The sequence below is a fragment of the Girardinichthys multiradiatus genome, chromosome 23 (assembly GCF_021462225.1).
Source record: "Girardinichthys multiradiatus isolate DD_20200921_A chromosome 23, DD_fGirMul_XY1, whole genome shotgun sequence".
In the NCBI taxonomy this organism is placed as follows: domain Eukaryota; kingdom Metazoa; phylum Chordata; class Actinopteri; order Cyprinodontiformes; family Goodeidae; genus Girardinichthys; species Girardinichthys multiradiatus.
Window position 1 is genome coordinate 20584566 of NC_061815.1, and position 24960 is coordinate 20609525.

The following is a 24960-nucleotide window of genomic DNA, read 5'->3' on the forward strand; positions in this document are numbered from 1 at the left end:
TAAAACTAAAGCTGGATACTCTATCAGTATTGAAAGCACAGCATTAAATTATTTCATAAATGAATATGATCATCAAGCACAAAAAGGTTAGGCATACCTCCAACTTGCATTTATTAACTATAAGCCATCTAAGCAAAAAAAAAAAAAAGAAAAAACAATATTAAACTCCAAAAACAATAAATAACTAATTTAGATAAGTTTAACAAATTGTAAGTACAGACTCAATAAAAAGTAAACTGGTAATTTACCATTTTTACTTTTTAATTTTCAATAAAAAGTAAACTGGTGAAGGGTAAAACATAAGTAAAAAATTAATGGATAAAAATATTTAATATCTGAACAAAATGGTAGCAGAAACTGAGTTCAGTGGTGCAGTCCATCTGATAAATTAACACGCTTCAACTGGAGCCTTTAACACACATTAGAAGCATTGTGGTACGCTGAGACACAACAGATTTCTAGGTTTTGATCAATCAAATGTAAAGTCAACATTTGATTGAAAAAAACAGATCTAGAATTTGTAGATGGAACTCCACATCTCATTACTTTGACGTGGGAATAATGTCAGCATAAAAAAAAATCTGACCATAGTGAAACAGATAAAAATAATTTAAGAGTCTTTGACACAACGTATTGAATGGTCTGCCAATTTTTCCCTACATTCAGAACTGGAGCCCAGAAGAAAAACATGCACCCTTGAAAGCAGTGTTCCCCCTGTCACTCCTCTTCCTTTGGCCAGCAGTCAGTGTCCACAATGCCAGGGGAGCTGCACTACCTGATAAGTAGAGGTAGAGGCTCTCTGACACATCTGTCTGGTTGAGGAGCCAAGTGTCAAAGCCACCCAAAGTGCTGGATGAAGTGCATCAATAAACGACTTTAATCCCCTCCTGGGGCCAATGTCCTCCCACTAATAAGGGATCGTTTCACACTGCTGGCTGTAAGCAGCGAGGTAAAAGTGGTTTGGCATGTGCCTCAGCACGCGGATGTGCTCTACGCTGGGAATTGTCTGTACACAGGTAACAGGCTGTAAATCACAGGCCCCTGCTGTTGCCATAATTGCCGGACAGAATTGATGTTTGTTTCCTGCTTTTTATTGTTTTACTTCTCTCTGTTGCCCTCTTTTGCCCTTTTATTTTTTTAAAGACCATGTCCATTTGTCATCACTAGTCCTCCATATTTCCAATAGTCCCTCCAATTTAAAATTTCAGGCCATTTTTTTTCTGAAATGACCCTTAACTCTGTCCTAGACAGTTTCATATACTACACAAAGTAAAATAAAAACAGAAGCACGGAGGCTGAGGAGCATTGGTTGTTCTGAAGGACATTTGGGTTGCTAGCATCCGCAGGGGAGATCCAATGAGTGTCCTAGTCAGAGTGACCCTAATTAACTACATATTATCTACAGGCTGTGCAGAGGATTAAGGCCCTCAGCTGTTGACCGTGCAGACCTGGAGACCCAGAGAAAGAGGACTCTGCATGAAAACCCACTTCATATTTTGCCTCAAACCTGAATTTAGATAGAGGTGGGAAATGAAGACTGGACTTTAAAAGATCCAAGCAAGAAGGCAGCATGCAGAAGAGAAATGTGACTGGAATTATACATTGTTTTCTGTTTTTGCCTTTTGTCGCACCTAAATATTTTAAATGATTAAACACATTTTAATATAAGATGAGGATTACCTGAGGAAATACAAAAATTAGTTATCACATTATAGATTTATTAGGATAAAAAAGCAATCCCATAACCAAACTCTATGTGAAAGGTAATTAACCCCTTATTAACTCATTAAGTGTTAGTAATGATTTTGTATTTTTTTTTTTCAATTTCACTAGCACTACCCAAGCCTCTAGAAACAAGAAATTGCTTAAATATATAAAGCTATTGACAACACATAGATCTCAAAAATCATAACAAAATGCCTAGATTCTGTAACAGATGAGAAACAAAGTCATCAATATCTGTCAGTCTGGAAAGGGGTTTACAAAGCTATTTCTAAGGCTTAGCAACACCAGCGAACCAGGAGAGTCATTATCCACAAATGGAGAAAACATGGAACAGTGGTGAAACTTCTAAGGAGTGGTGAACCTACAAAATTACTCCAAGAGTGCATTGATGACTCTTCCAGAATGTCACATAGGAACCCAGAACAACATCTGAAGGACAGGAGACCTCACTTTCTTGAGTAAAGGTTAGTGTCTTTTATTTAACAATAAGAAAGAGGCTAGGCAAAACTGAACTCCATGGGAGACTGCCAGGGGGGCTAACCAAAAACAACACAGAGGCCTGAGTCCCATTTTTGGAAAACATCTGGATTTTGGGAAAATATTTTGTGGACTGATGAGACAAAAGTGGAGCTTTTTGGAAGGCATGCATCCCGATACATCTGGCTGAAAACTAACAGAACATTTTATTAAAGTTAACATAGTACATACAGGTAAGCATTCGGTGGTAGTTTGATGGTCTTGGGCCGCTTTGCTTCTTCAGGACTTCAATGACACACTGTAACTGATGAGATATGCCTTGATGAAAATGGGGCTTTCTACCAGAATACCCTGAAGGGCACTCTGTAGGTGGGTTTTGTTGGAGGGTTTTTTCATCAGGCTGACATAATCTGATAATGAAATTTGTTTTATGATCTGAAACGTGTGACAAAACAGCTAACATAGAAGCAATCTTTCGGGGATAAATACTTTTTCACAGTACTGGATCTGCAGGTCAGTACTTTTCTATAATGGACACAACCGGAGGAAAACAGTTTCTTTCATGCCTACAAACATATTTTGACTTTGTCTGTCATTTCCTGGAAATCTGCCTCTCCCCCTGCCAAGGTAATGTTAGAACAAATTTAAGTTACTGTAGAGGGAGAGGATGGTTTTTCTACTGAGAGATAATGAGCTCATTTTCCCATATGACATTAGAAATCCAAGAAATTAACACTTTGCTGTGTTGACAGGTTGTCATGTAAACGGCATCCACAACGTGAGGCAATCTGGGGACTACACAGAGCCCCCATTGAAGCAACACAATGAGCAGCTCCCACGGGCTGCCAGGGAGTCTGATTTGGGTTGGAAACCCTTTAGTAGCAGCTGTGACATACCTCATTTCAGATGAAAGATGAGCCAATATCAACAACACAATTAAACAGGAGATCAACTGGCATCAACCACTCAACTGTTGGATGGATTCAAAGATTATTGCTCATAAATGTGCTATTGCTTCCAGAGGGGTAGAGTATTACAAGTACGATGCTCTGCAAGTGAAAGTATTTCATATTTTCATAACAGCAAAGTATTCTATTAGAGAGTTATAACAGTTCAACACTTTACAAGCTGGTCCAGGAGTAAGACAAGGCAAATTTAAACTTCCATTATCCTGCTGTATATCTGCTTTACTGAGTCACTATAACATGGTTCCCTGCAGTAATTCAGTCCATATAAGCCACTGCTCAAGACTCTTCAACTTACCTCGATCGGTGTCATAGAGGTAAACAAACTTCTGCCATTTGTAGTGGGAGAGCAGGCTGAGCACCGCACCCCTGAGGGCCGGCCGCATCTGGATGACAAACTGCACCTCGTTATCGGTGGGGTAACTGGGCGTGACAAAGGAGGTGTGCAGAGCGCCGCAGAACGAGGTCAAGGTGTTCATGGACTTCTTGTCGTAAAATCCGAAGATGGCGTACACCCCACGGGAGAACTGGGAGCAAACTGCAGGGACAGCAGAGTTCAAGAGGACATGCGTTAGCATGTGTTCACTTCTAATAACTAGAGCCTCATCACTTCAGGCTGTAATAGTTCTTTATGTGGCAAACACATGCAAGACTAAAATAGGGTTCATGTACATGTAGATGACCTATTGTGTTCTTGATGATTCATAAGCAACATATGAAAGGAATCTAAATATAAAAACATACATTAGCCTAAACACACCCTCCCTACACTGAAATGGTTATTGCAACGCCATATGATAATGCTGTTTTATCCTCTGCCCACAGTAAATGGGCATTTTATTTAGTTTCATATTTATGAACTACTTTGTGTTATGTTTCACATTAAATCCCTATAAAATACATTGAAATGTGAGGCTATCACAAAATGTTAAAAAGTTTAAGGGTATTCTTCTGCAAGCCACTGTAATTACTAAAGAGTCATATCTGATGGACCATTTTATGACATTTTGTAAGGGAAACATTCAACATTAGACTGCAGGGGCTTGAAGTATCTTTGCAGAAAAGACTAAAAACTCTAAAGAACTGATGAATAAAACATTCAATGAATGAGCCTGAAAATGAGACCAAGCTGCCACTTTAAGAGAATGCAAGAAAGTTTGGAACATTGCTATTTGTAAGTGAATTCTGCAAACATAGAAAATAATCAAAATTATTTAAGTACTTTAATAAAATAAAAAATAAAAAACATTTTCTTGAATTTCATAATTGGATCTGCAATTTCAACATAATTTCATTGAAGCACTGATTTGCTATAATTAAAATGATAGCAAAGTGAGGTGAAAAAGTAAATCTCACTTTAGGATACGTTAACTCTTATGTATCTAAATCTGTGTGCTGTCCAAATTGGTGCACCACGTCCACAAAGACAGTCTGCTTTCCCATAGGATCTATTGATAAAGGCTGCAACGTGTATGTTGGGAAAGTGTCAGGCAGAGGATAGAAACGTCACATTTGGTGAAAGCTTCTAGCTCAAAGCTCCCAGCATTTATCTCTCTGCTCCCTCATCCAAAGTGAACAAGTCACTGCGGTATTCACAGCAGCTGTGAGCGCTGCTGCTTCCTCTCCTCGGTTCAGCTCCCTCCAAAAGAGCGGCGAACGACAACCCTTTTCACCTCCATAAAAAAAGAAAAATTAAACTTTCACTTTCAGCAACCTTGCAAACAATAGTCTTAGGTGTTGGCAAGTAGTGGCTTTTAATTCATGTGACGTGTCATCAAATCCAAAATAGCTAATTTTATACAGATGACAAAAAACTCACATATTAAAAACACAGCTTGATTGTTAATTTTACTTTTATAGGCTGAGACAGGCAAACATTCAAATTCAGTTGAACAAATATTTTATCACTTTGGATATTATCTGGGGAAACTATAACAAAAAATCCCGGAATTGAACAGCTAAGTAAAATGAGCTGCTTCCTTATCAGTAAGAGCCTCTGGCATTTCTTGATAGACCAAAAAAAAAAAAAAGGTTTGTGTTTTCATCTTGCACTCTAGTGAAACAGCATAAATGTTAGGCTTGAACGACTTCCATTAAGTCAGAAGCCATTTGTGCACTAATGTGTGAACAAATATTAAGAGCTACAGGTGTGTTTTGGTTGCCTCGCTCTATCATAAACATATTCTGATTGACTCTCCAGTTTTCCTATGGGGTAATCAAGCATTCTCAACACTCTTAAACTCTTTGAATATTACAGTAAAGCTATTCTGTTGACAGAGGGTGGTGGCTATATCCAATCCTATTTTATGGCTGTTTCAAATATTTGGTTCTGACTCCTTGACAGATATTTAGGTTGCATAGTGGGATATTACTTCGACTCTTGCCTTAAATAAGAGGTGTCGGTAACAGTCACCAATGTGACAGTTCTTATTTTATGCCCTCTAATCAGGCAGGAGATGTTTTTTATCATCTCCCCATGGGATTATTCTGCCTTTGTGATTGCATGTGCAAGCCCCTCCTTGATGTTCAGAGAACAACATGATGGTGCTCAGGTATTTGGTTCTCAAGCACAGTTGTTGCTTAAATGAGAAATTTCATCACTGTGGGATTTGCCTCATCTACTTTAATTCTATTCGCTTGCTATCTGTAGTCAGACAAGGACCTCTTCCAACATATAGACATTCATTCACAGTCTCTCTCTCTCTCTCTCTCTCTCTCACATACACACACAACATACACAACTTCTTGATAAGTGAATCAACAGATGGACAGCAGTATTCTGGGTAAGTGCTGCAGGGTGAGTGGGGCAATCTCAAAAAGTGAATGGGAGCCAGTGAGAGTTGCAGCCCTTGTCAAGGCCAGGCTTCCTCTACACTTCCTCTTAATTTGGGTGAGCACTGACACTGGACCTATCCTAGAGGCTAGATCCAGCAGCTCCTTTATCTCAGCTGAGCTGTCCTCAGCTTTTAGGGTTAACCTTTGAGCCAGCCCAGACGTCGATACCAAACAGGGCCACGTCATCCTCTGTTGCAACCCTTTGGTAGTTCTTTGTGCTGAACCCTTTTGAGGCACATTGTCTTGTTCCAGTGGAAATGTTTTGGTGTTGCAATAATTCCAAGAACAATGCCATTTTAAATAATCTGAGCTCAATACAGATTGTTTCAAAGAGGTGACATTTGTAGACATGTGTTCTGCTTTTGGTTTGCAGGGTAATTCCGGTCACTTTTACTCGAAAAGACCTGCCTACGCCCTGCAGCTCTCCCCTTTTATGCAACCCCTAATAAACTAATGCTTGAAGTAGCAAATGATCCTGTCTTCAAAATCTGCAACTGCACCTCCACCTCCAGAGTCAGCCTTAATGAACATCAATTGTGGCTGCTTATATAGCACCAGGGGGCTTGTTGTTGCAGCAATGTGTATACATTGCGCTATAGACCCTACCAAAGTTATTCTACCACTACATACAATTAATGGGAGCAGTGTTATTGATTTTTAGTAGAGTACCTTAAGCTTGGTGCAGAAGCCTCCTGTCTTCTCCCTCTCAATCACTACTAGCCATCTTCCAGTTTGAAAAAAACATAAAATGTTATCTTTAGAGCTTTGTTGTTTCCTACAACTAATAAACAGTTGTAGTGATGGAAAAAATAAAAATGTTACCTTCATCGTTTTGTGGCAGCATTTGATATGAGCAATGGCTTTCTGCCCAGGGCAGCATGGCTTGGTGAAATGCCATGAGTCAATTGAAAAAAAGGTATCTGTCATTTTGCCCAGAAGTAGTTTTCAATTGCTTATTTGCAAGTCAAGTCAATAGGACTGGGCACTGCCCTACTATGCCTAAACACTGCAAAATATACTGCTGTTCATTGCAAGTTGCTGATGACCTTGAAGTTACTGTTTGATTTTAAGCTAAGGATTTCTTATTTGATGTTTTCTTAGGGAGTCTGGATTGCATTTGGCCATTCCTTGTTCAAAATAAAAAAATAAAAAAATAACGTTTCAGTCCTTAACTGAATACACCTAAAATGAATATTACAGGAACATAACTGGGGGATTTGTAAAAAACTAAAGAAAAAGGAGCATTTTCAATTAGGGCTGCACATTGTATTGCAAATGTATCATAATCGCAGCACACATATAGCAATAACTGCCTGGTCTGCAATAAGTACTAGCTTAGTATTAAAGTACCATGCATTGAGGGTCTGGTAAAAAAAAAAGAAAATGGTGTCATCCATCCATCCATCCATCCATCCATCCATCCATCCATCCAGTTGAGCATGAAGAGGCTTGAAAGGATGTTGTGTTGTAAACCTCTTAAACATGACCCAAAGTAATCCATCTTTCTCATATTTTAAATCCCATAAAGTCAAATTAAGAGTTATTTATTTTTTCTGGAGAGATAGCAACATTTGCTATAATTCTCTCCTTCTTTATTATTTGGTTTTGGTTGTTTTTACTGTTGATGTTTCTGCACTGCAGCCTTTGGACAAGGTTTATGTTGGCACCCCAGAGTGAAGAGCACACATGCCTGCAGAAAAACAACAATCTGTGTTCATTTGTAGTAATACTATGTTTTGTGTATCTGATTTACAGCATTTCTCTGTGACTATTTTGGTAACAGAACCTCTTTCCGGCTTGTAGGCAGGAGCTGCAAGATGGTTTCTGTTGAGTCCAGTAACTAGACCTCACAAGAACCTGCAAGATGATGGATTTTAATCAAGTAATTTGAGTAATGGCTCATATTTCCTAAGAAAAGGATTTTCTCCAGATTTAACAGTGGTAACACCCAGTAGTTTTATTTGTCTCACAGTAAACGGATAGTGAGTTATTTATGTTTAATGTGTGTGTTAACCTGATGGGTTTGAGTCCTTTGCTCTGTAACTCCCTCAGGCTTGAATCATTACCCAACAGGCTGAGTTAATGTAATGTTAATTTATCTCAGTCCTGACAGAAGGTGTGCCGGTCATGACCTATGCTGCTTAACATTATATAAGTTTATGGGTTCTTGCAGTGGAGATTATGTTCTTTTTATTCTACTTAGTTTTATTTATTTGTGTCTGCTGCCACATTCTTATTGTTCTGTTTTTTATTCTCTTTATATTGCGTAGACTTATATTTAGCCTGTCTTGTTTTTACTTGTTTTCTGTTTTTATTCAGACCCTTGCAACAAAATCTCGCTTAAATGCACAATGTGAATGTGCCGTTGAATGACAATAAAGTCTAAGTCTCAGTCTAAGACCTTAAAGAAATAAAAGGAAGCTTGCTGTTGTTTTTTCTAAAGCACAGGAATATAGTGTTGTTTTCAACAGAGTGACTGTTTAGGACATATAGGTCCATCCAACGCCACCAGCTTGCACCTCAGAGTGTCCAGGAACTCAATGATGATCTGGTCAGAATCTGGGAGGATATTCCTCAGGACACTATCTGTCATCTCATAAGGAGCATGCTCTGACGTTGTCAGGCATTCATGTTGGTGATGTTGGATTAAACTCTCTGTGGGTTGATAACATTTATTTTCATCAAATGATGGCATCATTTTATTCCTAACATACATATTCCACATCAGTATGAATATCCAGCAGGACTTGTTTTTCCACTTGAGATCTGAAGTGTCTTCAACCTGTTCTATCACTAAACTCTGGGAAAATTAAGGTATCTCATGCAGCTATTTCTCAGAAAAATGGTGGACCGACCCAAAACTGTATGCATCATTCAACAGCAACATAGCTCGCTCTGCACCTGATTGACTCACCTGAAACATTACTAGAGAAAAATCAGCTGACATCCAAATGGCTACCTGTAGCATCTAATCAGCCCAAACTCCATACATCATATAAAATGCAAGTTGGAGTAATGTCTGTTGATTTGAAGGTGTTTTCCCAACAGCTGCACATGATGCATTCAAGTACAACTGGTAAACTAGGTTGTCGAAATATCAAAACTACTCCAAAGTGATTTAAACATATTTTTTTTCTCAAATATGGACACATTCTTATTCAAAAATGTCAAAACCATTTCCAAGTGGTTATATTGTTGTATAATCTATCCACCCAGGCATTTGCTATTCCTGCTTGTGGTACTTTATTCATAAAAAAACAAAAAATAATTATCTGTAACAATTCTCTTTAATCAGTACATTTGAACAGTTTTACATTTTACTGCAGCTACAAAAATGTACACCTAATGTACACCTATGCCAGGTTGTCACATACATACAGTGCCTTGAAAAAGTATTCCTACCTCAAACTTTTTTTTCAGAATTTGTCCAGTTACAACCACAGACCTAATTTTATTGGGATTTCATGTAAACCTGCACAAAGTCATTCATAATTGTAAAGCAGAAGAAAAAATGGGTTTCAGTATATTTTAAAAATATGAATCTGAAAGTGAGGTGTACAATTATATTTATTACCAACTAATCTCATCCATAAATGAAATCCAGTCCAACCAATGGTCTTCTGAAATCCACTTTTTAGGTAGATAGAGTCCATCTGTCTGTAATTTAATCACAGAATAAGTCCAGCTATTCTGTAAAGGCCTCAGAGCATTGGAACAGAAACATCCTTTTAAAAACCAAGGACCACGGCAAACAGGTCAAAGAGAAAGTTGTGCAGAAGTTTAAAACAGGGTTAGGTTATTAAACACCCATCCACCTAAAGTGACAGGCTGAGGAAGGAGACCGTGAATCAAAGAAGTAGCCAAAACCCTAAAGGCAGAGGTAATTATGGAGAAGCTAGAGAGATCCACAGATCCGATGGGAGAATTTCTTGACAGGACATTTACGTATTAGTTGTTCACACCACAAGGTGGCCATTGACATAAAAAAATTATATAAAAAAAGCTGTTGCTGAAAGAAAGCTACAAGAAAGCCCACTTGCAGTTTGTCATAACTCATTTAGGGGACACAGCAAACTTGTTGAAAAAGAGGCTCTGCTTAGATTAAACTCTTTAGCAGACATGCACAACACTATATGTGAAGAAAAACACTAACACATCAACATAAATCCATTATCCTCACTATGTAACATGGCGGTAGCAGCATAATGTTGTGGGAATGCTTTTCTTTAGAAGAGACAAGGAAGGAGGTCAGAGTTTGTGGAAAATTGACAGAGCTAAACACAGGGGAACACAGGAAACCCTGAACACAAATGCCTGCCACACTATTTAGATTTTTATTTGCAAAACATTTTAAATGCCTCGTTTCCTTTTTCTTCTACTTCACGAGTCAAAAGTTTTAGAATGCCTTTTTTCATTGAATGGTTTTCTTTACGTTTATGACTATTTACATTGTACATAGATTCTCAATGAAGGCATCAAAATAGTGAATGAATACATATGTAATTATGTAACAAACAAAAAATTGTAAAAAAACTTTAAATATGTTATATATTTTAGATTCCTTTAGTTGTGATGACTGAAATATTAACCTTTGGCCATCTCTCAATGAACCTCTGGGAAGTTCTTTCAAGACTCTTTGGGAAACTATATCAGGTGACTATCTCATGAAGCTCACGGAGAGAATAACAAGAGAGCAAAGCAGTGATCAGAGCAAAGGGTGGCTTTTTTGAAGAATCGAAAAAAACATAAAATGTTTAAGTTATTTCACACTTTTTGTTTACTATATAATTCTATGTGTGTTCATTTAGAGTTTTGTTGCCTTTAGTGAGAATCTACAATGTAAATAGTCACGAAAATAAAGAGACCCATTAAGTGAGAAAGTGTACCTAAAACTTTGAACCGGTAATGTAATTACAGTATATTTTTTTGTTTATCACAGAAATATCCTGATACAATGCAGTGAACTTTGTGGTTGTGATATGATAAAATGTGAAAACGTTTAATGGTTATGAATACTGTTGTTTAATATATGAGATATATATGTGCCTTTGATATAAGTGCTTTACTTGAAATTCTTGAAAATTTTTAAATAATCTTTTTCATTAAATTTGTTTTTGTTTTTGATAGACCGATACTGGTCTGGTGACTGGACAAATTTTAAAAAAAAATAAAGCCATTAGCCATTATTGTAGAAGAAATGTAAATATAGTAGTAGCATTTTAATTAAAACTCATACAATTTTTAAATCTTGAAAAAGACACCATTCATGGACACATTTTGGTGGGAGAAGTAGCACAGAGATAATCTGAAAGAATGTATAAGCAGGTAATTTTTCTGTGTAATTTTGCAGTATTACTTTCACCAGCAACAGCAATTCAAATCTCGATTAAATACTGAAAAGCTTGATCTAATCAGCAATTAATCTTCTTTAAGCTGGTGGGCTCAATTTATATATACAAAAACTGGTGCAAGGAAATAATGATGACCAATTGCTTTTACTCACTGCTAGAGTAAAAAGAGAACGTGTTGGCTATTAAAATACATGTGGAAAAAGAACAGGGGTTGCTTTTTTAAGATGGAAAATTGTTCCTTTGTGCTTTGGTTGTTGTTATAATAATTTCCTGCATCACTTCTTTACTTTTTATGTGACCCCCGCGTCCCGGTCCCGGATAAGCGGAAGACGACGAGTACGAGTATATACAAAGAAAATGAAAAGTAATACTGAACTAGTCTAGAAACTTTTGCATTAATATAACAAACAAAAGCAATGAGTAAAAACAAGCTGGATTCAGGTATTATGATCTTATTTTAAGCAAACAAAGCCATGGATCAGAAATATCATGGATCCTGCCTGATGTAGCTACAATGTTCCAAAAAGTACAGCGTTAGTCACTTTCTTAAAGAGTTGCCCTCCTTTGCTGCACTGACCCTCCTCTCTTCCATCACTTCAGAGTCTCTCTCCTCTGTCGTCTTCTTTACCCTCGCCTCCCAATTTGACCTCTTATTTTTTTCTCTCCTGTCTTTTCGCCATCTGGTCATCCCCCAAAGCACACATCCTCTTCAGGCATGGCAGTCCTCCTCTCCACCTGAGTGCCTCACGCTTTTCTTTCCTCTCAGATTGTTTCCCTCATAATATTGCTTGGCTCCATCGGTGGAACGCAGATTGTGCCAGATCTATGCAGAAACAAAAGAGCAAGCGATGCAGTGTGGTGGAGCAAAGGCACTGTGCAGAAATGCCCTGGCCCGAGTTTCATCTCTTAGCAATTAAATAGAAATGAAATAAATGTTACGCTCCAGCTGAAAATAAAGGAAGCTGAGCTGCTCTCCAACTCTGAAGAAGTTAAGGAACAGCTAATATGATTCCCGGAGCGTCACTTAGAATTTCAATAAGGCTAATTTTATTTAGGTTGGACAACCATGTGCATGCAGACAAAGTCATTACAGAGCCTTGTATCTGATTGAGTGGTAAACAACACTTCACATCGCTCTCTCATCTGCTGCTTCTCTTTTCTGTTCTTCTTAATCCATTTTTTTCCTTCTCTCTCTGAAGCTAAGCATGCCCCCCCCCCTCCTGTGCCACAGGGAACCATGCATCCTATCTCCAGTTCACTGGTCAAACACACAGTGTGCCGCCCTGATTCCCTTCTATAATCAGGACACTCGGCAGCGTACGGGGAAGTTGCATTTCCAATGCATCACTTGAGATGGCTGGCCTGGTATGCTAGTTCAGAGGGAAATGTGCTGTCTTACAGGAACCCTGAGTTCATTTATAAAACAGATTATAACTTAACTAATGATAATAGTCCTACAAATATATGTGTAACTTTTTATAGACTCTTGTTATTCAGACCTCAGTGCTCTTTTTGGGATTGCAGCCAGAATTGGTAAATGTCAATGATGTCGCTTTAGTTGTTTTTCTCAACTCCGTCACAAATTTGAACTTCTCACTTTTCCGCTTTGGCTCAGATGCTTCCCTTCTCAATTTTCCTCCATTTCCCGCCTATGTCTCAGCCTCTTTCTCCCTCTGGTCTTCCATTGTGCTCCAGCTGTTTTCTCCCACTCCCCCCACTGCTCCCATCTAACTCGCCTGCAGGGACCGCCATTCCTGCTTGGAACTGAAGAAGGAACGCTGTCACAAGTAGATATCTTGTAAGTGCCCAAGGGGATTGCATCAGCTCTTGTCATTTAGAGACATGAAGTGCTTCAAACTATTAACTCAAATGGCAGACCCAGATTCGAGAAGTACTCAACAGCAGTGGTGCCCTGAGAAGATAAAGGCAAACTGTCTAGTCCTCCTGAATCAACTTCTCATATCTATTAAGACACTGAATTATTTGCTCGGCCAAATCACAACATCACAAAGGAAAGAACAGATGTGAGAATGTTTAGAATGGTCCCTTGTACCTTTCAGAGACAACAATTTGTTATTATGCTGACACTCATAAATAGCATTGTATAAGTTGAGCCCAAATTTAAAATGTTTTTGGAAAAATATGAAAGGTTGTCATACAACAGCATAACTGAATAACTACTATGAAAGTTTGATTTTTTTATCCATTTAGTATGAAGTGCATTAGTAGGGTTAGAGTAGAGAAAAGAACACTGTCTGGCCTATTACATAAAGTCACACACTATATTAACTTGACACATTATGGTGGCAGCGTCATAATGTGGGGATGTTTTTTTTTCAGCAGGGATAGGAAAGCTGGTTGAAGTTAATGCAATAATGTATGGGGTTAAAGACATGGTAATCCTGTAAGAACACTTGTTAGTAGATGCTAAGAGTGACTTTAATTACAGAGGACTATTGCAATTATATTGTTTTATGACCACAACGATGATTCTGAGGATAATCGTTAAGATGATGGGAATATCAAATAATTGTACATTTTAATCCAGGCACATTAGGAAGGTATTTAATGTAGAAAGCTGGGGTACCATTTATATATTAATCTGCCCATTTGTTTTTGATCAATATCTTGTTGAAAGTCCCAGTGAAAGCCCATGTTTGAGCTTCCTGATAGACGGCACCAGATTTTACTTTAAAATGTCCTGGTATTTCAAAACATTTATAAAGCCATGCACTAAAAGATTGTTCCCAGGGCCCTTGAAAGTCAAACACTCCCACAGTATCACAAGTCCTCCACCTTACTTAACAGTGGGCAGAGTGTTTTTATCCATACTCATTCTTTGTTTTACACCTGACCAATCTGGAGTGTTTGTTGCCGGAAAATACGTCTTAGCCTTGTTTGACCAAGTGGCCTGCTTCCAATCGAAGTTCCAGCAAAGTCAACGTGTTAATGTTACGGATCAACTAATGCAACCCAGATCATAGCCCTGCAATAACAGGCTAGTGTGACTCAAAATTGTTTCCTATAGATTTTTGATAAAGCTATCTGATGTGCGTTTTTTCTTAAGACTTAACAGCATGTTTGCTGGTCAGTCAACATAATAGTTATTATTTTATAAACATCTACATTTTTTAGAGTTCCTCCACGAAGATGATAGCTCAGTACTATCCTTTCAAGGTTAAGTATTGCATTAAAAAGTTTAACAGATAATTTTTTATAATTGAAAGTACATTAACAATTTGGTTTGCTTAATGCAGAACATTAATTTAATCTATAGCTAAAAACTGTTTTGTCTCTTGGTGTAAAAATGGTAAATTAACTAAACTTGTATAGCAATTTCCTAATCATACTAACTACACAAAGTACTTTCACAGCAGAGCCATATTCACAATACGCTCTCATATACACAACACACATATTGGAAGGCAACTTGGGGTTAAGTGGCTTGCCCAAGGCAGATTTAGGAACATTCTCTAATTTATCTAAAAATCTAAAGTACTGTGTTTAGGTCGTTTTCTGGTGTACGGTATTTTACTCCACACACTGACAATTATTCAAAAAAATGTTGTCCTTTAAATTTTCATCAGTAAACATGCAATCAAAGCACGCAGATGTTTTACAGGTGATCACATCTAAAATTTACTTTGTTTTTCACAGAAGCTCCGACTCTATATAAGCAAACTCTGGTTTTGACATCTGCCCCATGATCAAGCTGCCAGGTTGCGAATTCCCAGAGCTCAGTGCCTCATCTGCTGTTTGGGTTTGGAAAACAAGTACAAGCAAGTCACTGGTGTATTCACATCTGTGTCTGCGTTTTTTGCATATATGCGAGTGCTTACCTGGTGACTGTGTATTGGACAATAGAAGCTGGCCTGGTAATGCTAACTCTCTGAGGTTTGTTTGCCCAGAAATTAGGAATTATTAGGTACTGTCATAATTAAAACAAGTTTCCAACTTAGTTTAGGCAACTTCTACATAATGTTATGTCTGTTCAATGTTCAATTCAGAAATAAAGGCTAAATTAATACGTGGGTTTCCGTGAAACTTGATGTGCTAAAGAAATTAGTAGTAAACACACAACACAATCTCTTCTTTGCATAACCCATTAATGGAAATAATAAAAGCTGACAGCCAGAAGAGCTTTCAGATGGGCTTATGTTATTGAGATTCTTTTCAAAGAGGTCTGGTAATCTTTTTTTTCTGGATGAATAAAGAAAACACAATACGTCTAATCATTATCTATAAATAGCATGAGAATCAAATGTAACATGAGGACATACTGAAATAAGTATTATATAATATCATGTTTTGTAAATTGGCATAAGTACAGGTTTTTAACATTCTTTAGATTTACTTTAATTAATTTTTTGGTTAACACAAAAATAAATCAGCAAAGATCACCATAGGATTATCTTCTTCTTCTTCAAAGTAATTTAGAGTAATTCACTAAAAATATTCAAATAGCCCCTCAAGTTTGAGTTGTTTTCGTTCTTTAACTGCATCAAAGATGAAAAATAGAATATACATAACAATCTTATACCAGTTAGTTCAAGATGCTTATATGACTGACATTAAAAAAACAAAAAAATAAAGTCATCTGTTGTTCCACAGCTTTTCCAAAAGAAATGATGTGGAACAAATGCTACATTTACTTGAGTCACTGTGGTCCAGTAAATGGTTCATGCTTGAATAAAGAAAAAGGCAAATACTTATACTTTCCTTTTAAGTGCGTTATTAAATTTTCAGCATTGCCTATTGTCTGTATGCCAAATCTTTTGTTTTCATTATTAATGCACAGCACATCAAACATTTGCATGTTTTAAGTTACAAAGAAAAAAGTGGGCAGTGAATGTGAAATAGACCATTGGAATTGAGATGCAACGGTCGACCTACATGCTTGTACATCTTAACCATAAGACTTAATTTCCTCTTCTCTCTTCTTCTTTGTGTCTCATAGTCCTTCAGCCTTCAGCCTCATCATCTCTCTATCTGCCTTATTGCTGAGTCAAGTTATTGTGGCTGCTGAGCAATCCTCAAAGGATTCTGTGACTCAAGTCCATCTCCATCAGACAGGTATTGCCATTTTCATGGTCTTATGAAGATGCTTGTGTTTTAAACAGCCACCTGAAACTGCACAGACATACTGTGTACACGGAATAAAATAAGGAAGCTGTTTTAACAAGGCTGGAGCTCAAACATTTAGAACAATAGCCACTCCAAAAGTGATGCAGCAGTCAGATCGGTTGATTTGCAGAATAATCAGTTGGATAACACTCCACTGATACATTCTGCATGCCCCTATTCTCTGCATGCCATCTCCTTGACACATGCAATTAAGGACTTTCTGTGTGAGCAGATAACAGACCTAACCCCTTTGGCCCTCGCTTCACCTCCGCCATGACACACACCGAGATCCCATCCTATTACACAACGCAAATAACAACCTCTTCTTCAGCAGGCTCATGCAGTCCACCATTTGCTGCAATGCAGGGGAAAAAACGATTGCTACAGAACTTGTGTCATCCCTTCAAAGTAGATCACTCTGCTCACTTTGTCATCACAGTTTACACTGAAACCCAAGCTAAACACTGACCTCTCCGGTTTAGCGGTGTGCATTTTTAAGGAGGATTCAGCAGAGTATGAAACATATAAGGCTTATGATATTCTGTAATTGGATTTCCCAGAAAGCTGGTGACAAAGTCCCTCACACACTACTAATCCTCCCAATCACCACTGCAGGCATAAAGCGTGCTCTTCTTTCTAGATGAATGTGTAAGAAGTGAAGAGAATGGTCCATGAAGTGAGGAAGAGCACAGAGTTCTGCAGATGAGGACAAGGGATACGAATTGCAGCAATGCTTCTTAAGGGCAGATACGTCTGGGTGTCATAGGAGTCAGTCTAATCACCACGTATCAGGTAAGAGGGAAATGATCAGAGGAAGCAGAGCGCCAAAGTCCATGAGAAAAAGGAAGGAGAGAGACAGAGTTCAGCGTGTCACCCTAAAACAACAAACATTCAAACTGTTACTGTCAAAAGTGGTGCTGGCCTCTGCCATCATTGCAAGTGGGGCAGATAAGCTTTGCTGAATCACAAGAGACAGTTCACCTAAGGCTGCCTTTAAGAAAAAAAAAGATGCAAGAGGAAACAAATCTCAGTCCCATCAAAAAGATTAAATCAACAGTTTAACAAGATAACACTGAATTATTTGATTCAACTATAAGACTGTTGAACACGCTTGAGCAAAGGTTCATGTTGATATATTTTCTGTATGATGTTCTGCACTCAGTAGCCTTGTTTTGAATCCAATTCATTCAACAAAAGGAATACCTGGCAGTTAGAAACATCAGCTGTTGTTGCTCCCATTTAAATGTCAGACTGAAGAGAAAGAAAAATATCTTACAAAAGTAAACTTTGGATGAGTGTGCAGCCACTGAAATGCTACATTTACTTGCTTCCATGATCGTATACTATAGTGCTATGTGTATATATTTTCTTGGTAAAGCTTCTCATTTTTACTTTTCTACAGCTGCAAGGCAAAGTGTGAATTCAGTCTAAATTCAACATATCTTTGGCTTTTTTTCATTCTATAAAACTGATTTCAGATATCTTTGTCTAAAATAAAAGTAACTAGATAACCACTGAAATAGTGCCATGTCTGTATTTTATTTTGGCAATTATTCACACAGCTTTTTCCTGAAACGTTTTAATTTCCTGTGCAATATACCATGCAGGGTCTTATTTGGCTACCTCTGTCACTGTTGCAGGTTGTTGGGTTTCCCATTCTGTGAGCTGTTTCTCTACAGGTTCTCATTAACTACAGACAGTATCAATGTCCCACTATATTAAAGTTGCAGGGTTACAGTTAAGCTCAGAATTATCAGCTACAATAAGAAGGGTATGATCGCAGTAAGGACAAGATAATTTAGAAGAGTAAAAAAAAAAAGACATTTATTATAATGTATTTTAGTTTTTTATAAAATGTATTCTTCTTTTACATTGTTTTATGTCAGATTCCAGATCAGAAACAAACTTTTATGTTGAATAAAAATTATTAAATGGCTGTGCCATGGGTAAATTTAAATATCTACAGGTCCACATTTCAGGACAACACACAGAAGTGATTTAAATGTAGTTAAGTACAACAAAACATTCTTGTGTAAAATACGACAGACTTTAAATACTACTTTAAAAACCACTAATAGGCCAAATTCATACTTACAGCAATGCATGTAAATACATTATTTTCCACCTTTGATTTAAAGGGACGTTGACTTCATACTTTTCAATGCATTTTTAAATAATCAGTGATAGAGTGCCTAACTATATTCAACTTCTGGTTCCTGTAGTTGGTGTAGTTGTGATTTTTTTTCAGCCACACCCATAGTTGTTGCCAACAGGCCGTGGTTTTTAAGAATTCTGGGCTATTTTTATGTGCACAGCTTTCAAGACTGACAAACCGGGGCATTTTTTTAAACTAATTCTAATTCAATAGTTTTTTACACTTTACAATGACATTTACAGTGAAAGAGAGACTGTATTGACTGCTGCAGCTTTATTACACCTGCCACACCTAGACAGCTTTAAAGTTAATCACAAAATGTGTGTTTTAAAAAAAAAGAACTTGTACAGGACTTGTCAAGTCCAGCCAGATTTTGCAACTATGACATTATAAATACAGGTCCTTCTCAAAAAATCTGCATATTGTGATAAAGTTCATTATTTTCCATAATGTAATGATGAAAATGTAACATTCATATATTTTAGATTCATTGCACACTAACTGAAATATTTCAGGTCTTTTATTGTCTTAATATGGATGATTTTGGCATACAGCTCATGAAAACCCAAAATTCCTATCTCACAAAATTAGCATATTTCATCCGACCAATAAAAGAAAAGTGTTTTTTATACAAAAAACGTCAACCTTCAAATAATCATGTACAGTTATGCACTCAATACTTGGTCGGGAATCCTTTGGCAGAAATGACTGCTTCAATGCGGCGTGGCATGGAGGCAATCAGCCTGTGGCACTGCTGAGGTCTTATGGAGGCCCAGGATGCTTCGATAGCGGCCTTTAGCTCATCCAGAATGTTGGGTCTTGAGTCTCTCAACGTTCTCTTCACAATATCCCACAGATTCTCTATGGGGTTCAGGTCAGGAGAGTTGGCAGGCCCTTTGAGCACAGTGATACCATGGTCAGTACTTTGGACCACTGAGCAACAGTCCAGTGCTGCTTCTCTGTAGCCCAGGTCAGGCGCTTCTGCCACTGTTTCTGGTTCAAAAGTGACTTGACCTGGGGAATGCGGCACCTGTAGCCCATTTCCTGCACACGCCTGTGCACGGTGGCTCTGGATGCTTCTACTCCAGACTCAGTCCACTGCTTCCGCAGGTCCCCCAAGGTCTAGAATCGGCCCTTCTCCACAATCTTCCTCAGGGTCCGGTCACCTCTTCTCATTGTGCAGCGTTTTCTGGCACACTTTTTCCTTCCCACAGACTTCCCACTGAGGTGCCTTGATACAGCACTCTGGGAACAGCCTATTCGTTCAGAAATTTCTTTCTGTGTCTTACCCTCTTGCTTGAGGGTGTCAATAGTGGCCTTCTGGACAGCAGTCAGGTCGGCACTCTTACCCATGATTGGAGTTTTGAGTGATGAACCAGGCTGGGAGTTTTAAAGGCCTCAGGAATCTTTTGACAAGGACCTGTAGTAGCTACACTTTTTCAGATGTCAGGCTGCATGGTTTGTTACTGCAGCAGAAAGGTCCAACAAACGTATTAGTATCAGACTGCCAAAGATGGAAAGGGGATTAGTTAATTGATGTTGGACCACTTGTTTGCTGAATATTGGACCATTTGCACGTTGCTGGATGCCACTATGCCTTTCCAACGTCATCAGCCATTTTGTACCGCAGGATAGTCTGTCCTACAAAACCCAGCAGCCACTGCGGCTGATATGACGGGGCCGTCCCAAGTCTGACGTCACAGGAGTTAATATAAGAAGGTGAACGCTTTAATCCTGGCCTTCAGCTGGGGACCTCGACACGGTTACCACGCAACTGAAGCATCTCTCTGGAGAAGAAGAGGTCCCACGTGGATTCTTCATTTATTCTCCTTCGTTGGCCAATGAAAAATTCATAAAAGAGGTTTCTGGTATGAGAAGGCCAGAAATTTCACTTTGCCGATCGAAGACGTGAGTTTAACACGTAACCAAAAACCACAAAGTTTCAAGGAGACGCAACTTTCCCTCCTTGTTTTGTACCAGTCGACTAGTGACGGTCCAACATAATTTTTCTACCTTTTTGCCATTGAGGCCACCAAGGAAGAAAACGGACTGCTTCGCTGAGTATCCGCGGACGCGTGGAACCCTTCACCCCCCCCCCTCTCTCTCCCTCTGCTCAGAAGAGACAACGACAAGTAAAATCCACCTTTTATTTTTATTTCTTTATTAGGAATAGCTTGGGCAGAGTAGAGGAGGTTTTAGTGCGATGTAGAATTGCCACTTATAGTCTAATGTGTTCTGAACTGTATGTGCATCCCATTGTTCTTTTGAAATGTGATTACTGTTGTTTTCTGAGGCCGCTGAGTCTCGCAAGATTGTGCTTTCACCGTGTGAACACCAGAGAGCAGGTGCGCTGTGGAACTGGACTGCTATAATAACCTTATGGTGAAAATCAACCATTTTCTTTGTCTTCAACTTCATGTTTTATGAGTTGCCGCCAAACGTTTTATAACCCTTTTTGTTCTGTAACATCCCCAGCGGCTGGGGGATGTTTTATGGCTCACCGTAAATAAGCTACACTTTCTGGCGGGCTGCGCTCCCAAAGTTTCGTTCAACCATATTCCCTTTTTATTTTGTCCTAACTGCCATGACTGCTGGTTTGATCTCATACACACCCACTGCTGTTTTGTTTATTTTGTTTAGTCAGATATTTTACCCTTTTGTGTAGAACTTTGAATGTTTGATTAGGTGAAGATTATTGAATCGGATAGCGGATTGTATCAGGGTGTTGACTTAATAAATATTCTCGTAGATAAAGGGAAGGCGTTTGTGTTTATTTTGTGCAAGAGTGATTTCTCAGTCAAAATAGGGTTAAAGTTCCTCACGTTTCGGCAGAAACGGTTGATTAGTCAGTGTCATCTCTGGTAATAGTTATCAATTATTACTGAGTATTTAACGGTTGTAATTATCAAAGGCGTTGAGCCGCAATTACAACACCAGAAGACATCTCTGGTTTCGATTCATAAATGAGGATTTTTGGTTAAGAAATAAATTTTCTCAAATTATGATTTTTAATTATAATTATTGATAAATATTAATTAATCAATAATCATGATCCCAACATTGAGATGTGTGTGGAAGTGCTTAAAACTTGGAAAATAACCAGATGTCTATTGCAGCAGCAGTCACGCTGCATTAGGTTCCGAAAAACCTTCAGACATTTCTTTACATTGGTCATAGACTGGTTTTGGTCTTGATGGTGCTTAAACAATCAGCTCATCAGTTAATGGATAACTGAGCCTTTTAACTGTTGCTGCTGAAGTATGGCTTAAATTCACATCAAGAGCAATGTGTCTGCTGCACGGTGACATCAAAATGGGAAGAAGTATGTACCAATCCTGCCACTGAGAACATTCATATATAAAAAAGACATGCTATGTCATTGAGCAATTTTCAACCTAAATCCTGGTGACAGGACTGCATTTTAAAACAGAAACCTCACAGGACCATTGTCTCCTACCCATTTGTCTTTCTGTGATGAATAACAGAATAAGTCAAAGAGGATGGTAGATGGGATCACATGTTTAACCTTGAAGGCATCACTTAAGCATTTCCCCTTTTTTCTGCCTCAGCCCTAGTGCAGGGATGGTTAAGTATGTAGAGTCCGACATCACTTTACATCTTATTAGTGCCCTCACTGAGATGGTATGCTGTCCCTGAATGATAATGCTGAAAAAGGGAGGAGATAGATTGAAATGGAAAACAGAGGACTTACATGGCCCTCTGACAAAGTGACCATTATTTCACCACCTCTAATGGCAAACTCTAGATCTTGTTCCTTCTTGTTAACTATTTAAAATAAACCGTCCAACCTCTGATAATGGATTTCTGTTCCATCTATCATTATAAAGTCAGACATCTAACAGAATAAGCTATTATAGTATTTTGCTTGATTAGAGATGAAAATCCCTGATTAAAAGTCACTAATATGAGATAAACCTTACTGCTGATCAACAACTCTGTAAAGCTCGACATGTAGTTTAAGAGAATTTGAAGTTTTTCCTTTTTTTCTGGTCACTTAAAATTAAACCATTGCCTTTTCAAAACAATCTTTTCCACACTAGAATTCCTGCATAGGTAGGTGGAAGTACAGTACCTAGGTGTTAGATGAACTGAGCAGCTCATGGACATGCTAACAAGAAACAAAGAAATGATTTACATTGATTAGATGTTTCTAGTAAAGAAAATCTAAGACAAAACCCTGTTTATTTGTGAAATATGTTATTTCAATGGTTAGCAATTTTCACTGGTATAGCATTAAGTGCCATGTAATTCTAAAGCCCTAAACAGGTCTTCAGTTACTTTTACTGTTTATTTTATCTTGCCAGGTGTGTCGGTGTATTTTTTATGGAGATCTAAGCATGAAGAAATAAAGCACATATTGTAAAACATCAGGTCTCATCACATACATTTGAAACCAGATATTAATTAAGTGCATAAAAATGCACAAGCTTTTTACCCTCTGTCTAATATTAAATGAGACTACCCTTTCATGTAATAGGCCACAGATAAGATTACAAAAATTATTAATAGTATGATTTCATGCCAAGCAGTGAGATAAAATTTTATGTGTCTATCTGTGTAACTATTTCATTTCAACTGAAAATGAAATACTTGGGTAACTTATATACAACAGCGTGGTTGGGATGAAGGCTATAAAATGTGCAGTAGACCACTGAGTCAGGGTACACTACGGTCTTGTTTTTTTATATTTTTTAGATTGCATCTTTTATTATGTATGTATTCTCTGTACAGATATGTGATGCTGAAGCATTATTTACTTAAATCACTGTATCTTTATCTGCTGAATGAAAGGCAGGTTTATATTAGTATCACGGAAGAGATGTGTCTAGCACCAAAGGAACAACCTTTAAAGTTCTTTGGTTTTAACTTGGTATAGATGGGCCTCTTTCCTCAATATGTTTTTTTTCTAATTATGATAAATGATAACATATGTCCTTAATGTTAATACGTTTTTCCTCGGACGATGCTTGATTTTGGTAACACTGTCCTTGGTCACATATGAATTTATTGACATTTTGATCAGCTGTGATAAGACGGGGGATGACAGTAAGCTGTTCTGAGATATTGTTCAAGAAATTGTCCATGTGTGTAGTATATCAGTGTACTTTTGATGTGTATAAAACATAAAGTTGAGTGGACACACAACAACACAGAGTAGGAGTACTTTAAGGAATAAGTAAAGAGTTAAAGGCAAGAGTAAATCTTCAGGGCGACTGACTCACTCAGTAGGAGGAGCATAAAGTAATGAGTTTGATTCCAGCTTCCTTCCAACCATGTGCCATTGGGCAATAGGCAAGCCCCGTAACTCCAAGTTGCCTACTAGTCTGCTCACTGGTGTATGAATGTGTGCACATTTGGGAGAGCAGCTTGGTAAATGTGGTACTGCTTAGAAAACAGTAAATGGTTGCTGTGATTAGAAAAGTGCTTTATAAGTTCAGCCTTTGTACCATCAAGCAATAAGTATTCAGTAAAACACATAAAAGCATAAAGTTCCAGGTTTGGCAAACTATGGCAGTGAAAGCAGTTGGTAATATTTGACATTTATGCTAAATTATTATAATACAAGAGGATTGTAGGTTTCAAATATCATTTTTGTATACGGACAAATATGTCTTAACAGAAACAAATTGTATCAAACAATAGGTGGGTGACTACACCTAAAATTTTGGCTAAACCAAGATATCCCAGGTTTATTTAGTGTGATTTTTCCGCTTGTCACATTGCACTTTTTTGCACTAACTGAAAATTAACAATCAACCCTCCAGATTTTTGTTTTTCATATTCAGGAAATGAATTGATTTTATGGTGCGGTATTGTATCAAGAAGCAATATATTTAATTTAGACTTGTAAAATAGAACATAGCTATTAAATGTATTTATTTTAGGTTATCTTTGTATTTTCAGCTGTTGGTTGGAAAAACTACTGAGTAATTTCACATTTCTAGAAGAATAAGTCAACAGGGACAGGATACACAGACCTCCAAATCTGAAGATGGAAATCTTCCAAGATGGAGGTTTTACTCAAAATAATTGATGTGTTTTGTCATTTTTGCAGTCACCTTGGTTTTATCTTATAAATGTGCTTGTCTAACCGAAGGCTTTTTGTCAGCATGTACATGGACTGACTTGGTTTGCTGAACTATTGGGTCTATTTTTAGAAATGCAACTGTGCACTCAAAGACTGCTGAGATGTGTTAGGATACCAAATAAAATGATGACTTAAAGTGATAATAGAATAGCCTTTTCAGTGGCATTTGTAATTTCCAACTTTTTGGGAGGTAGAAAATCACTTGTTTTCAGAGGTCAT

At 37.8% G+C, this 24960-nt stretch overlaps 1 protein-coding gene across 4 annotated transcripts in view; it reads right to left on the minus strand.

Moving 5' to 3' along the window:
* Window positions 1–24960, minus strand: part of gria3b (glutamate receptor, ionotropic, AMPA 3b) — a 155769-nt gene that overhangs the window by 113083 nt on the left and 17726 nt on the right. For all 4 annotated transcript variants that reach the window (XR_007036274.1, XM_047353114.1, XM_047353113.1 and 1 more), the window contains exon 3: window positions 3466–3705. Coding sequence is in view for 3 of the 4 variants with exons in the window: in XM_047353114.1 (XP_047209070.1) it covers window positions 3466–3705 (240 nt within the window). In the remaining variant the exon portion in view is untranslated. The remainder of the gene's footprint in view (window positions 1–3465; window positions 3706–24960) is intronic.